Below are 13,978 nucleotides of genomic sequence, written 5' to 3'. Positions count from 1 at the left end.
TAAATCTAAAGCTGACTTCTGCTGCTACTTTTAAATATTAGCCTGAGTAACATTACCAGTCAATTCCTCTAAAATCTAACCTGGCTTGATGACATCTGAATGACACTTTCTTGATATAATTAACTCATAGCATAGCACAGAACTTTTTTTTAGTGACATAGTGACCGTACATAGTTTCCTTTTTCTCCAAAGTCAGCTTGTTCTGATTGTGCAAGATCCTCTTTCTCATACAAAAGTTTTTTCCTTTGTAGAAAAATTCATTGTGGCAATTAGGTTTAACTTCTAATTTAAATATTTTGTCATTGCCCTTATTGAAAACATATGACTTCCATGAACTTATTCTACAATTTATGCAATTATAGTAGCATGTTTTATTGTTTCAAAGACTATTATTTTGTTTTTCTCTTTCCTTTGAAGATAGTTGTTCTTTTTCAGCTCAGATTGTTTTGTACTTTTTTTTTTGTCTCTTACAAAACAGGATTTCATGGCCGGCGCAACACAGAAGGGACGCTGTGACACTGTTTTCAACTTAATGAAAAGAGGCTGCCAATCAGATTTTGTAGAAAATCCCACAGTTCATGTCACAATACCCAGTGACCATGAAACAAATACACAAGTGACACCAGGAAGAGTTTCAGTCCAAATGCGTCCAGGTTGGGTTGTCTCTAACACATTGATATTAAAGTTAACTTAAATTGAATATAATACTACTTAGTACAGATCCTTCATGAAGAAGTGGCTGGAATAATTATTTTGAATCAAGATGCTATAACATTATATTTTAGGACTATGATAACCTTGCTCCCATATTCAAGTATTGTCTTCAGCAAGAAGTGTTTCTGTCAAACACAGCTGAGGGTCAGAATAAAGTGATAAGTGGAAAAGGGATTTTGGTAGCCTTTTCTGTTTTCTGCTGTGGTTTCTTGATTCTTTTTCTTTACCTACCTAAACAAATAGTTTTCCCTTACATACATATAAACCAAATTCCTCACTGAAAGTAAATTGGGCTAGAATTCCTAAATTCAGACAAGCTTCTTGATTATTTGGTTACTTTGCATGCATTGACTAGACAACTATGAAGACACTGAAGCCATTATATAGGAAAGGACTAGATTCCTAAAAGAGATATAGGTATTCACTGACTAACATTTAATTTATAAAATGTGAGACACCTGGCCCTTATTAAAACTTGAAAGTCCTGTTATGGATCTGAGATTTTTCTAGTATATCTCTATTTGCTCTCACCTGAACTCAAATCAGTGTATATTCTCTGTCTCTAAAATAGCTGTAGCCAACACCAGAAGTGGAAGGTGATATAAAGGTATTCAGGGATGTTTCATATCATAAAATTTAACTTATTTCTTTTTTTTGCAAACTATAGTTAGAGAAAGAAATATATCATTTAAAAAGAATCAATCTTTGGTAGAAAAACATTAAGTGAATAGCAGAATTATCTCACTGTTTTGTACTGGAAAACAGATCCTTCTGTCAATTACAAGGGAAAAAGGAAGGATGTGCATGATTCTAAAGCACAAAGGAACTCTGGCTTTGCATCTTCATAATAATAAAACTAAGAAAGTAACATCAACAATTCCTCTTATTTCCTCATCACTCTCCTTCCAGAGAAGTGCCTAATACTCCACTCTGTAATGAGAAATGGTGAAACTAAGTTTGGGGTTCCGTATACTTTGGAATATACTTTGGAATATACTTTGCATTAGTGAGTCAGAAGACTGAAATTCCAAGGGCTCCAGAACAATAACCTTTGATATAGAGACATCCCGCCCATATTTTATTTCACACAGAAATAGTCAGATATACAGCTATGGTTGTGCCTCAAAACAGAAATTTGATACAGTATAATCATGCAGACAAAGATGGTTTTGTTTTGGTACTGGGGGCTTTTTGCATTGTTGTCATATATCCAACTGTCAGGATTTACATGGGAAAAAATAAAAGCTGAAGTCAGCAGCTCACTGTATGCAGATTGGAGACCTGCAAGGGTGCCTTGCAAAAAGTAGTTGGATTCATACTGGCAAAGAGGAAACATGTCAGTCATAGCACACTGAAACTCTGTTTCCTTCATTCAAGACCTGATACAGACAAATCCTGACATTTTCAGGTGGATTATGTTGAAAGACCACTGGAAGGAAGTACTTACTGTGCATGCTTAACTTTTCTGGGTCAGATCTTTGCTACCTGTCCTTTAATTATGCTATCTAGCAATTTCATGTGCACTAGTAAACATCCTGAATAGATAAGTCACGTTTCAGGTGGCAGAGGCTTTTCTTAGTGACTCCGTTTCTCAGTGTGCTGCGATAGTTTTCATTGAAAACCTGCGTAATTCTGCTAGCACATCTCCCTTCCTCCTGTCCTTTGCTGTATCTTCATTACATAATTCTGAACTACATCCTGCACTCATCATGTGAAGATCCCTCAATTCTTCTGTGAGCTCACATGTAAAAAAATAAACATTTTGAAGTCGTGCCTTGCTGTAACTATGCTACCTGTCCAGTCACCTCACTCTTTTCAGTGGTATTGCAGAATATTAGGCAAGCAAAAATGCTGGCACTGGTTTTATTGGCTTCCAAAGCATTACTGTTTTTATTAATCTGAGAACATGATGTGGTTCTTTCAGGAAAGACTGACTTCTGTCATCCTGAAATAAAAAAGAGCTTTGTTTTCTATATGAAAAGATTTTATTTTTTTTTTAATATTGAAACCTCTTAAAAAAAAACCACATTTTGATCCTCCTGAGTTTTCTCATTGACTCTTTGGAAATAGATTGGTATAAACTTGAAGCATAATTTATTTTCAGGCGGTTCTGGCTTTATAGTACACATGTAGTTTTAAACTATTTGCAGGATACACTTGTATACATACAAGCATCAACCTTGAAGTGACAGACAACAATTCGTATGCAAATTCGTGTCCCTTGTGAGTCATAACTGCTCACAATTCGTATGCAGATTTGTGTCCCTTGAAAATCATAGCTGCCCTTTGGTATAATGCCAAAGGGATTGCATAACCAGGAATTTAAAGGAAAATGGGGAGAAGTCAAATTTTTGCAATAAATTGTGCAGTGGTCCTGCAAGTCACTCTACAAAGACCCCCTTTATGGCTTATTTTTGAATGATCCTTCAAGGTTTCATTTACTCTTGGGAGGTTTTCTTATCTGTTTGTTTTCCTGTTTGCTGATACAAACAACTTTGTGCTGAAGTCAGTGCAAAAATAAATGCGTTTTTAAGAGTTTCCATTCAGAAAATAACGATTAAACTTATTTGTTTCCTTTGAATCAGGAGGGGAAGCAAATTTTATGTTAAAAGTCCATCCTCTGGAGAAATACCCTGTGGATCTTTATTATTTAGTTGATGTCTCAGCCTCTATGCACAACAATATAGAAAAACTAAATTCCGTTGGGTATGCTTTATCTAAAAAGATGGAGAATATTTCTATTGATTTTCGACTTGGATTTGGATCCTATGTGGATAAAACTGTGTCACCCTATATTAGCATTCATCCAGGTAGAATCCATAACCAATGCAGGTATGTAGTCTTTGTATATTTACTGTACCACTGAGAAAATATTTCATTACACAAATACGTATTTTGCATGTCTATTTTTAAAGCTCTTCAGAACGTGTCTTTGTTTCATTATGACTTTGTTCTCAAGCAAAGTTCCTAAGAAAATGCTGAAAATTATTATACATTGATCACTTCTGAAATATTTGGTGAGTGATTTCAGAAAAACTGTTTCTGTATCAGGAAAAATGTTCAGTATTTTCTTGAGCAAAGCAAGCCAAACAACATGTTGCTTTGGAACATTTGAATATGTTTTTCCCTTAATTTTATAGCCAAGTGCTATTAAATAACTTTCAGTTATTTTGAATATATGTTCCCTAGATTCATCATAAAGTTTTGTATTTCCTGACCTAGGACTTACCTACTTTTGTCGATGTGATGCAGTTTCTTTCAGCTTCTTTAATGAACAAAAGTGATCCTCTGATCTAATTCCATAGTTGTAATATGAAAACTCCTGTTATAAATAAGAAAGGTGTTATGGCTTGCATGTCTTTTTACATGCCATGTCTTTTATACCTTGTGTTCAACACTAACATAAAGTGAGGGATTACTTCCAAAACCTTCTGGGGAACAAGACTATTCATAACAATTTCAAGCCTTTAAAAACTGTAATACTTGGAAAAGAGACTTTAAAATATTCATACCTTCTTGCTTGATATTATCTTTCCTGACATGATCCAAAGTTCTGTGAAGTCTGTAAGTGTCTTTTTTGACTTCAGTGATTTTTGAATTGGGTACTAGTAGTGGAATTCATTAGGTAGATATAAATGCCTCTGTCTGATATAGTCATCTAGACTATATAGTCAGTGTATATACATATATATATATCTGCCAGCACTGCCAGGACAAGATTCATTTTGCCTAAAAGTAGAGCTCTGTAGGAGTATGAATCCTTACAGTGACAGTTTCTCTTAATTGACTGCAAATTGAATGGGGAGTGGGCAAGTTTTAGTCTAGAAGCCTACACCATATGCAATAGAAGGTGAGATGAAACCAGCTCAGCACCTCTGAACCAGATGAGCACCTCAGGTTGTGCCGTAAATCCCACTGCCCTAAATGGGTCACAGAGCAATGACCTGTATAAGTGGTATGCCATTAGCTTACTTAGTCAAATTTCATCCTTTCTCCCCTTATACACAATTTCAAAAAGTATCATTTACAGCTAAGATGATACAGGAAGTGGAGTTTCCAATACATTTAATTAGGTTACTCTTAACTGATCTCAGCATTAATTTTATGTCCATGTACATACGGACATAGGAATTTAAATTTTATTTTAGTTTTGGTCCAGTAGTCCGTCTATCAAGCTATTAAAGGATTTTAATGCAGCAGTGTAATAGCCCTTTCTCAGGTTAAGGAAAAGCAAAGCTGTACTTCTCTGTAGGTGTTCTAAATGGGATCATAATCTGCCTGAGATCATACCATCACTCATGTTGTCTCTCTTCTCATTCTGTACAGAAACAATATATATGTGCTGTTACTGTATGAACTCTAATATATTGTATGTAGTTCCATGAAATACCAAAAATAAAAATCTGTTGTTCATAGTAATTGGAGCTAATTCCCACTGGACTTGATCTTACTTGTAGTTACTTTTCTTTAAGTATTCCTTTTACTGTACACATATATATATATCTTCATTAATAACAGGACTTTATGGGTTGATAGGGAATATTTATATCTCCTTCAAATGGAAAATGTGTAATGTTTTAAACTTTTGTTTTGTTTTGTTTTTCTGCAGTGATTATAATTTAGATTGTATGCCTCCTCATGGTTATATTCATGTGCTATCCCTGACTGACAATATAGCAGAATTCAAAAATGCAGTGAATAAACAAAAAATTTCTGGGAATATTGATACACCTGAAGGGGGCTTTGATGCGATGCTCCAAGCAGCTGTGTGCCAGGTAAGGAGCTTATTAACAGAAGACAAAATGATAGTGTGTATATATATATATACACACAGTATATGTATGCAGTATATAATGTGTATATACATGTATGCGTATATATATTTACACACAGGTACAACAGTGTTCAGCCTTACTGAATTAAAAATGTCAGTTCTAGGGCTGATAATAGTAAATTTCTTCCTCCTTTTCCATTATATCATTTCTATACTTTTCTCTTTCCAATGGAAGCTGATAAAGGAGAGCACAAGGAAATATTTTTCAATATTGGTTAATGATGTTCTTCAAAATCTGAGTTTAACCAGCCTAACCAACATAGGATGGACAGTGAAAGCAACTGCTTCTTGCTTCAACAGGCACATGTATTCATTTCAGTCAATTAATGTAAAAAATCGTTAAAGCCTTCCTTGTGTTCCTAAGAGAAGACATACCATTTGACATTTCTTCTACTTAAGAACGCATTCACAACTGAAGGACCAATTGCATACCTGTAGATAAGGAAAACCAATGCACTTCAGTGTTGTCTTGGCCTATGAAGAGTTTATATTTAAGAATAATACATATCAACTAAAACTTTTCTATAGTAAGAAAATTACATCACTGTCTCTACCATGCAGAAAGAGTCAGAAAAGATCTGCATCAGTTGTTCCCAAGCTATAAGCATATTAAATAAGAATCATTTCTTTGTTCTAAAGTGCACTTTTGCATCTTGTTTTACTTCTGTGCTGAAGAGTACAATAGAAATTCTGAAAGCTGTTTGTACTTTTTCTGGTCCTCTTAAAGAAAGCATTTCAACTCCTGTCCAAATCACAAGAATTCAGTGTGTTTCTCATCTCTTGGGATGCTGTCAGGACAGTTCTTATGTCTTGCCCATCTACACATTCTTTTTTTGTTTTGTTTTTTTTTTTTAGTAATAAAATGAATCAAGGCCAAAAGTTTCCAAAGTCTGCTAAAAATGGACAGCTTGGTCCCAGGTTTTTTTTTCAAATTTTACTAAGCTGTAAAGCAGGTAAATAAAAGCCACTCTTCATAGACACTGTAAATTATTCTGAAGCCTTGGACAAAATCCTTAAAATACAATGTTTCTCATTGGACACATTCCACTCTTGTGACATGTGAACTGTAGAATAATATATGCTTCCAAATACAATGGAATGGAAATATTCATGAGCATGAGGAGCCTTTCCTGCTAGCTAAATTGTGAACCAAAGTGGCTGAGAACAATGTGCAATTCATAACCACCATCGTGAACTATAATTTATATTAATGTGCACTCATTTTGCCTTCAATAGAACTTTATGACTTGCTACATCTTGCTTTAACCAATAGATCCCTGTGGCAAGCAGAAGCAGGTTAACAAATTAAGCTTCTTTAAAATTTTGGTTGGTATGCCAGTCATAGTTAGGAGTCTTGGGGTGAAAAAGTGAAATGATGGAGGCATAGGAGCAAGAAGCTTCTACGGTGGTGGAGGTGGAAAATTAGGGATTATTTGAGGTATGACCTGTTTATAAATAATACTTAAAATACCTGTTCTTTAGAGGAATGCAGTCTAGGATTGTCTGATCCCTAATGCGTAAACTGGAATAGACACCTACTCCTATGTACTTAGTATCCCTACTGTTAAGAGATACTCCTTCCCTGTTCAGAGCAAACAGGAAATGACCCTGAGAAAGGAGCTAAATCCCTCTCTGCAAAGCAAAGAAAGGAAGAAAGAGAAGACGACACAAAGCCTGGCTGGGTACATGGGCTGCATTGCACATACATGCTTCACATGAGATGAAAGGTAGCTGGTAGTGCTTAGGACAATGGTAGAGATAAGAGAGTGTCATAGGAAGGAGGAAAAAGGAGGAAAAAAATTAATTAGAAAAGAAGATGGTGGAATAATTAAGAGTTGGAATAATGAAAAAAACCATGAGGTGACTCATGTGTGCCTCTAAAGTTTGATTTAAAGCAGCCATTTATTCCTTGCAGGGAAAGAAATACTGTGGAAATAAAAATTGGCACCTAACCCAGTTTAGATATAAGCTTCTCTTGCTGCCTCCTCCACATCACTGCATTCCTAAAACATATTAAATTCATCCTTACAGATGCCGTTTTGCTGTTAATCCCTTAGGATGTACTGTACTACAGTATGCTGCATAATAAAGAATTTCTCAATTTGCAGGTGCATGAAGACACTCAAACTTTAGTTCATTGGTTGATTGACATTGGCCTATGTTCTTTTTGGAAAGCTGTGTAGGAATTAGAGAATGTTTTGAATATAAGGCAAAATTTGAAGAAGGCACCAAGTGCCAATACGAACGAATGTGTATTTGTTGGTTGTAATGCTTTTTGAGTTCCAGAGAATTACACGATTGCTGTTATGTTTGTATGTAATAGTGACACACACTATGCAGCAGCTGTTACCCAAGCCCATTATATAATGAGCAACTTGTATAAGATTTAGAGACATCTTTCTTCGGAAAGCAAGGAGACTGGTCAGTGGATCTCTGATTTGCAGTAGTAGTTTTCAAATGTAGGGCATGATGTATGCTACCACATAAAATGTTGTAAATAGCCTGGTTTAAACTCAGTGCTGCGTCGTGCAATATCCAAAAGTAGGCTTTCACATTCGTTTTTTATTATTATTTATGATTTTAGAAAATAGTTTGTTACTTCTTTCTTATGCTTAATTTTGTTTCCTTTTTAGAGTCATATTGGATGGCGCAAAGAAGCAAAGCGACTGCTTCTTGTGATGACAGATCAAACTTCCCATCTGGCACTTGATAGTAAACTAGCAGGGATTGTAATTCCCCATGATGGAAACTGTCATTTGAAAGATAATGTATACATCAAAGCTACGAGTATGGTAAGGTATATGTCATACATTCTGCCTTCAGAGAAGTGGTGTAAAACTACATAAAAGATGTTTTTTGATTGCTACCAAAGTATTGCTTTTAATTCAGTTATTGGAATAGTATTTTCCCAGGTAGGCAAGATGTGAAATGGAGAATCTATCAGTGGAGAGGATTGACATTGGTTTTGTCTGAGATGAAGTATTTTAATGACTGGGACACAGCAGAGAAGACTATGTTACTGGGTTTGGTGTGGGTTTTTTATTACTATTTCATAATGATGAGCAATTCTTACATATGTAAGAATTAGATGATCCTGATAATGAGACAAAGGTAGTGATCATCCTTTATGGTCAGAAGACACATAGTTGCGTTCATGGGAAGGGTTTGGTAAGAGTAAAACAGATGTGCAACAGCAGTGAACTAGTTGAACTATGATGGACTAGAAAATATTCTTGTGACACAGAGCTGTGCTGTAGTAATGTACTTTTAAATCCATTTGAATCTAACAGTATGACTGTCGTCTTATATTGTATGTGATGTAGTAAATATCTGTGCAAAAAGTTGCATCAAATCAGCTGTAGCAAAATAATATACCTACAACAAATAATTTTATCTTTCAAAATAATTTCTCCAAGAGTGTATAAAGTAGTCATGAGAGCTTGAAGACAGGGTTGTTTTTTTTTTAAAGATTTGTTGGGTTTAATTGCTTTGTCTGTTTCCTTAAATAAATATGAATCATTTATTTGTGAAACATGCATTATTACTTAATTGTCATGTAATCACCGGAAAACAGAAATATTAACTATTGAATCAATGGAGTGCATTAAGAAGAGCCTGGAGAAGGCCGAGAAGGGATCTTATCAACGCTTTTAAATTTCTAAAGGGTGGATGTCAAGAAGATGGTGCCAGACTCTTCTCAGTGTTGCTGAGTGACAGGACAAGGGGCTATGGGCACAGACTGGAACACAGGGAATCTCATGTCCATATGAGAAAAAAAATCTTTACTCTGAGGCTGTCAGAGCACTGGGACAGGCTCCACTGCCCAGGGAGTTTGTGGAGTCTCCTTCTCTGCGGTCCTTCAGGACCCGCCTGGCCACGATCCTGTACAACCTGCTGTAGGTGATCCTGTACTAGCAGGGAGGTCAGACTGTATGGTCCCTTCCAACCTCTATCTTTCTGTGGGGAAAAAAAAAGAGAGAGAGAGAATAAATTAGAATGCGTTACAGTTTTATTCTCAGTGCTAGCTGCACTTAATCAAAATATATAGCTTGTGCTAAGCCCAAGCCAATGAGTTAGTGAAATCAGTGAGGGCTACTTGTAAGTTATGCTAAACCTGAATTTTATCCCAGCAACCAGTGTTTACTGGAATTGTGGGAGAGCAGGAGTCAGCCACTGTATGGTGTGTGATCAGGAAATACGGGAGGTTTCTGGGAATCAGTGGGTGTTCAGGAGGAGCGGAGGAGGAGCTGAGCGTGTGCTGACAAGGACGGCTGTTTGGATTTCCGTTTAGCTGATGTTCTTGCATTCATATACTCCCTCTGTCACCTCTTGGATATTCCCTCACAGATGTTGGGATTATTAATTTCCCTCATAGTCAGTCTGTTCAGTTTCAGTATTTCTAGTGCTCCTGGGATAAAAGCAACCCTTCCTTTACTGCACTTAAATAATCCTGAAATTTTCTTTTGCCAAAGCAGAGTGTACTTACAGGTTGTGGTGTCCCTACTACTATTTGTCTGTCCTTTTTCTTTTCTTTTTACTAATTGCAGGAATTTTGCTCTGCTGATTAACAATTGTTGAAGTTACAAATCTTATTCTGGTGTTCAGGATTACTTTGGTAATAAAGATATTGTCTATTCCTGGGGAAAAAAAACACACTATTAATTTTCTCTTCAGTTTGAGAAATTAACATCTGTTTCAGATAGAAAACCTCACCAATATAAAATGCAGACAAAGTTACCTAATCTCTTTATAAGGAACCAGGACAGATTGATGGCTGACTGAAAATAGTGTTTGCTGGATTCTGGGCTGAAAGATCATGATGTTACTGTCCTATACAGAATAAGAAATCTCCATGATTACTGCTATTGATGCCTTTTATGAAATGAGGTGGTCTTTTTAGCCACATAAATTAAATGATTTTGAAAGATGTTTAGATCTGTGGTGACACATTTTGGACATTGTGTTCCTAGCCCATATCTTTTTTCAACTATGGGCTAATTCTTGTATGTCTATATGCAATACTGGGCTTGCACATAGTAATAGAAAAGGAGTGGCAGTTCTTCTCAGAATAAGCTATTCTCTCGAGGAGATTTGACATGATAACCCAGTAGTGTATGTAAGGGTAGATGTACTGGTTTCCTAGGGTTTTTTTTCTTCTCAGGTGTTTTTTTCTTCTCACAGGGCCTGTGATTATTATAGTCCTCAAAATCCATTAAGAAACTCCAAATGAATAATAAAATTGGGGGGAAAGGAAAGACTATTTGATGTTTAAATTATATGTCATGAAAGGCTGTCAACTTTAAAAAAATACATCATATTGAAATTTTTTTGCTGTTTTTTTCCCATCAATGAGATTTTGTTGTGCTATGCTAAATGAAAGAGCTGTCTTTAATCACGTTGTTTTCTTAGTTTGATTTTTAGCTACTGGTAGTCTTGAAAAGATTGATTTGGGGCATATTTTTTTATTTCCTCCTTGTGCCAGTTAAGCAGAATTAGCTTTATTTATTTGCATAAGCTTTAGCTTTACATCAGAAGTGTTTCCAGTTAGTCACTTTTCTGCTTATTTCTTTCTAAATCTTGCTAAGAAGTCACATAGAGGTCAGCAAAAAAATATAAGAAAGGAAAGAAATCTAGTCCATTTTAATTAGATCTGTGCTTGGTTTACTCCCTTTTTGAAATATTTAACATCTGTATTAGTTATCTTCTCAGCTTTACGCAGTAGGTTAAAATAATAAAATGAGTGATGTAATTGGAACAAGATAGATGATCTAAAATGAAAGTACATTTGACTGCAGTAATGGGAAGAGATAAGATAAAACTTCATAAAGTACAGCAAGGTTTTTACAGCAAGCAAAATGAGGCTTCATGAATGACCAACTGTTTCTTATGTCATTTCTTACATACTTAAAATGAAAAATATCATGTGGTTTCTGCAGATGTTTGTGGGGTTTTTTAACATCTCTTTGAATTAAAAAAAACCCCAACTTAATCTGCAGCTAGGCTTTATGTATGACTGACCAAACTGGATGTTCTAGTGAGGTAGAATTGACAAATATATTTGTAAGCCAGCTAGGTACGTTGGGGATCTAGTCCCTGCAACCCCTGCATGTCTAGGCATGTCATCTCCTGATTTCAGTACTCTCCATCTGAATCGGTTTTTATTTCATGAGGGCCTGGAAACTCACTTCTGACATCACTGATCCCAGAGTTTTGCCATTAGCTGCAGAAATGTTGAAGGGGCACTTTGTGGAATTCGGACAACTAGTGTCATGTGTTAAACAGTAGGACTGACCTATTTGACCATCATTTCATGATCCCTCAACACTTCTCCTGTCTTTCACACATCTATGGTGCAGGATGTATTTGCAGAATGTTGGTCTTCTCTCGCCAGTGTCCTGAAACCACTTCCTGTGTCTGTGACCTGCCAGGCTGTTGTGCGTTGCCTGTAGGGTTATGTAGCACCAAGGACGCCCCAACACTGTGGTCATGGAAAAAGCAGGAGGCTGTACTAATGTATTGAGAAAGAGCTGCTGCTGCAGTTCACCCACAATGGCTGTGTAGTGGGAACACATGCCCAGTGAACCCCGGTATGGAACACTCCCTGGCTGCAGCTGTAAGAAGGCCTGTTTATTGCTACCTATCATCACTTATCTTAAGGAATATAGTATCTTACCAAAGGGTAGAAAAGTTGAGAGAGGCATGGACTCTGTTTGGGATCAAACTGCAGCCAGAAACTCATTTGTTCTTTCTATATGAGGCTCTTTATAATGGTGCAATTGGATGGAAAACGGATTTTGCTCCCTTGCATAACTTTGTCTCAGCTGTCTTGGCATTCAGATTAATGTTAGCAGAGCAGCTGACTTGCAGGGTGCCTTAAGTAACAAGTGGCACTCTAAGGAGAAATGAATTGTGAAGGGAAACAGAGTGTGTTTGTGTAAGAGAGACAACATGGGGCAGATTCTGAAAAATAGACACCTTTCAGCTTCCCCAGATCTTGGATGACGGGATAGCAACGCACCTCTTGTTCTCAACTTCATGTCAGATCTCTCAGTGAGAAGCATAGAAGGGCAGGTCACTGCACAGGACATGCTGTCATAGTATTCACCAATGTCCTTAATGGTGAGAAACCTGAAACTCCTTCTTCCTTCTTCACGCATAAGCATGGTTAAGAAAATGTAGCAAATTGTCACAGTGAGAACTGGAGTCATGACTCCTAAGGCAGGTCTTGGACATAGAGAGGTCAGCTGTCAGCTGTAAGAAAGATATGTACAGAATACTGACATTACTAGAACCCGTCCCAGCTGATGTGTGATCCCTGTTGCAAAATACATTTCTGAGAAACAACTTCTAATTACTTACCTTGCTGTTCCCAAAAGTACACCTCACCTCAGTGCCCTCGTGTATTTTCTCCCTGACTTTTGCATGAGCATCCACCTATCCTTCACAGGAATCTTCTTATTCTTCTAGATGGACCATGGACAACATCATATTCATCTTCCTTAAAGCATCAGCCCAACAAAATAGTGCTGTATGAGTTTGTCCTCCCACTATGCAGCACCCCTGCATAGCTGGCAACAGATACGGCTGTCACAGTCTGCCTGATGCCCCGATGATTTTGTCATGATCTGTTTATTTGGTTGATTTGGTTGATCCCACCTCCTTTTGGATGTAGGCCTAGCATTTCTCTATACACTTAGAAAAAAGGATTGGGATGGTTTTGGAATCCTGTACTGTGGCATACGTGGAATACAAGTTTTTTCCCTACTAACCTGCAGTCTTCTCTTGTCTGTTGTGTTTTTCAGGAACATCCATCTCTTGGGCAGCTTTCTGAAAAATTGATTGACAATAACATCAATGTTATTTTTGCAGTTCAAGGAAGCCAGTTCCATTGGTATAAAGTAGGTTAGAAACCCATTTTCTTTTTCCGATTTTGAAAGCACAATATTTTTACTAAAAATTAAAACTGTGCATAAATGATTGTATTTTTCATAGGATCTGTTACCTCTGTTGCCTGGTACTGTTGCAAGACAAATAGAATCACAAGCAGCAAATCTCAATGATTTGGTGGTAGAAGCCTATCAGGTATGATGAGAGTGACAATGTTGTATGCTGTATTTATTTGAACAGGGATTTTCCACCTTTCACAGGCTAAAGTTGTAATTTCCAGGATCTTGGCTTCTGAAGTCCACAAGAATAAGTTCCCTACTTTTCTGAATATCCAGGTTGGTGGGTGACACACGATAGCTCTCAAATTCCCAGGATGTTGGGGTCTCAAAGCCAAGAGCTAGCACTTTTTCCTTTCTAAGGATGCTTCTAAATATGCTGTTTGATTCTCTGCACCTGTTTCCATGCAGAGAGTAACTTCAAAAAAAATGTCTGATTTATTTGAATTTTTAGCATTTCAGATCCTTAATTACAGACCAGACACCA

The 13,978-nt window shown here is 36.7% G+C and overlaps 1 protein-coding gene across 1 annotated transcript in view; it reads left to right on the top strand.

Annotated features, from left to right (window-relative positions):
• ITGB8 (integrin subunit beta 8) overlaps positions 1–13,978 on the top strand; it is a gene marked incomplete at both ends in the record, with an annotated part of 42,312 nt that overhangs the window by 17,104 nt on the left and 11,230 nt on the right. Inside the window, 6 exons of the mRNA XM_084280268.1 lie at positions 479–653; positions 3,300–3,546; positions 5,324–5,489; positions 8,182–8,340; positions 13,351–13,446; positions 13,541–13,630. Coding sequence (XP_084136394.1) covers positions 479–653; positions 3,300–3,546; positions 5,324–5,489; positions 8,182–8,340; positions 13,351–13,446; positions 13,541–13,630 — 933 coding nt within the window. The remainder of the gene's footprint in view (positions 1–478; positions 654–3,299; positions 3,547–5,323; positions 5,490–8,181; positions 8,341–13,350; positions 13,447–13,540; positions 13,631–13,978) is intronic.

The sequence above is a fragment of the Gallinula chloropus genome, assembly GCF_964237585.1.
Source record: "Gallinula chloropus genome assembly, chromosome: 2".
Lineage (NCBI taxonomy): Eukaryota > Metazoa > Chordata > Aves > Gruiformes > Rallidae > Gallinula > Gallinula chloropus.
The sequence above is the reverse complement of the archived record's forward strand: the minus strand, read 5'-3'. Positions and strand labels throughout refer to the sequence as shown.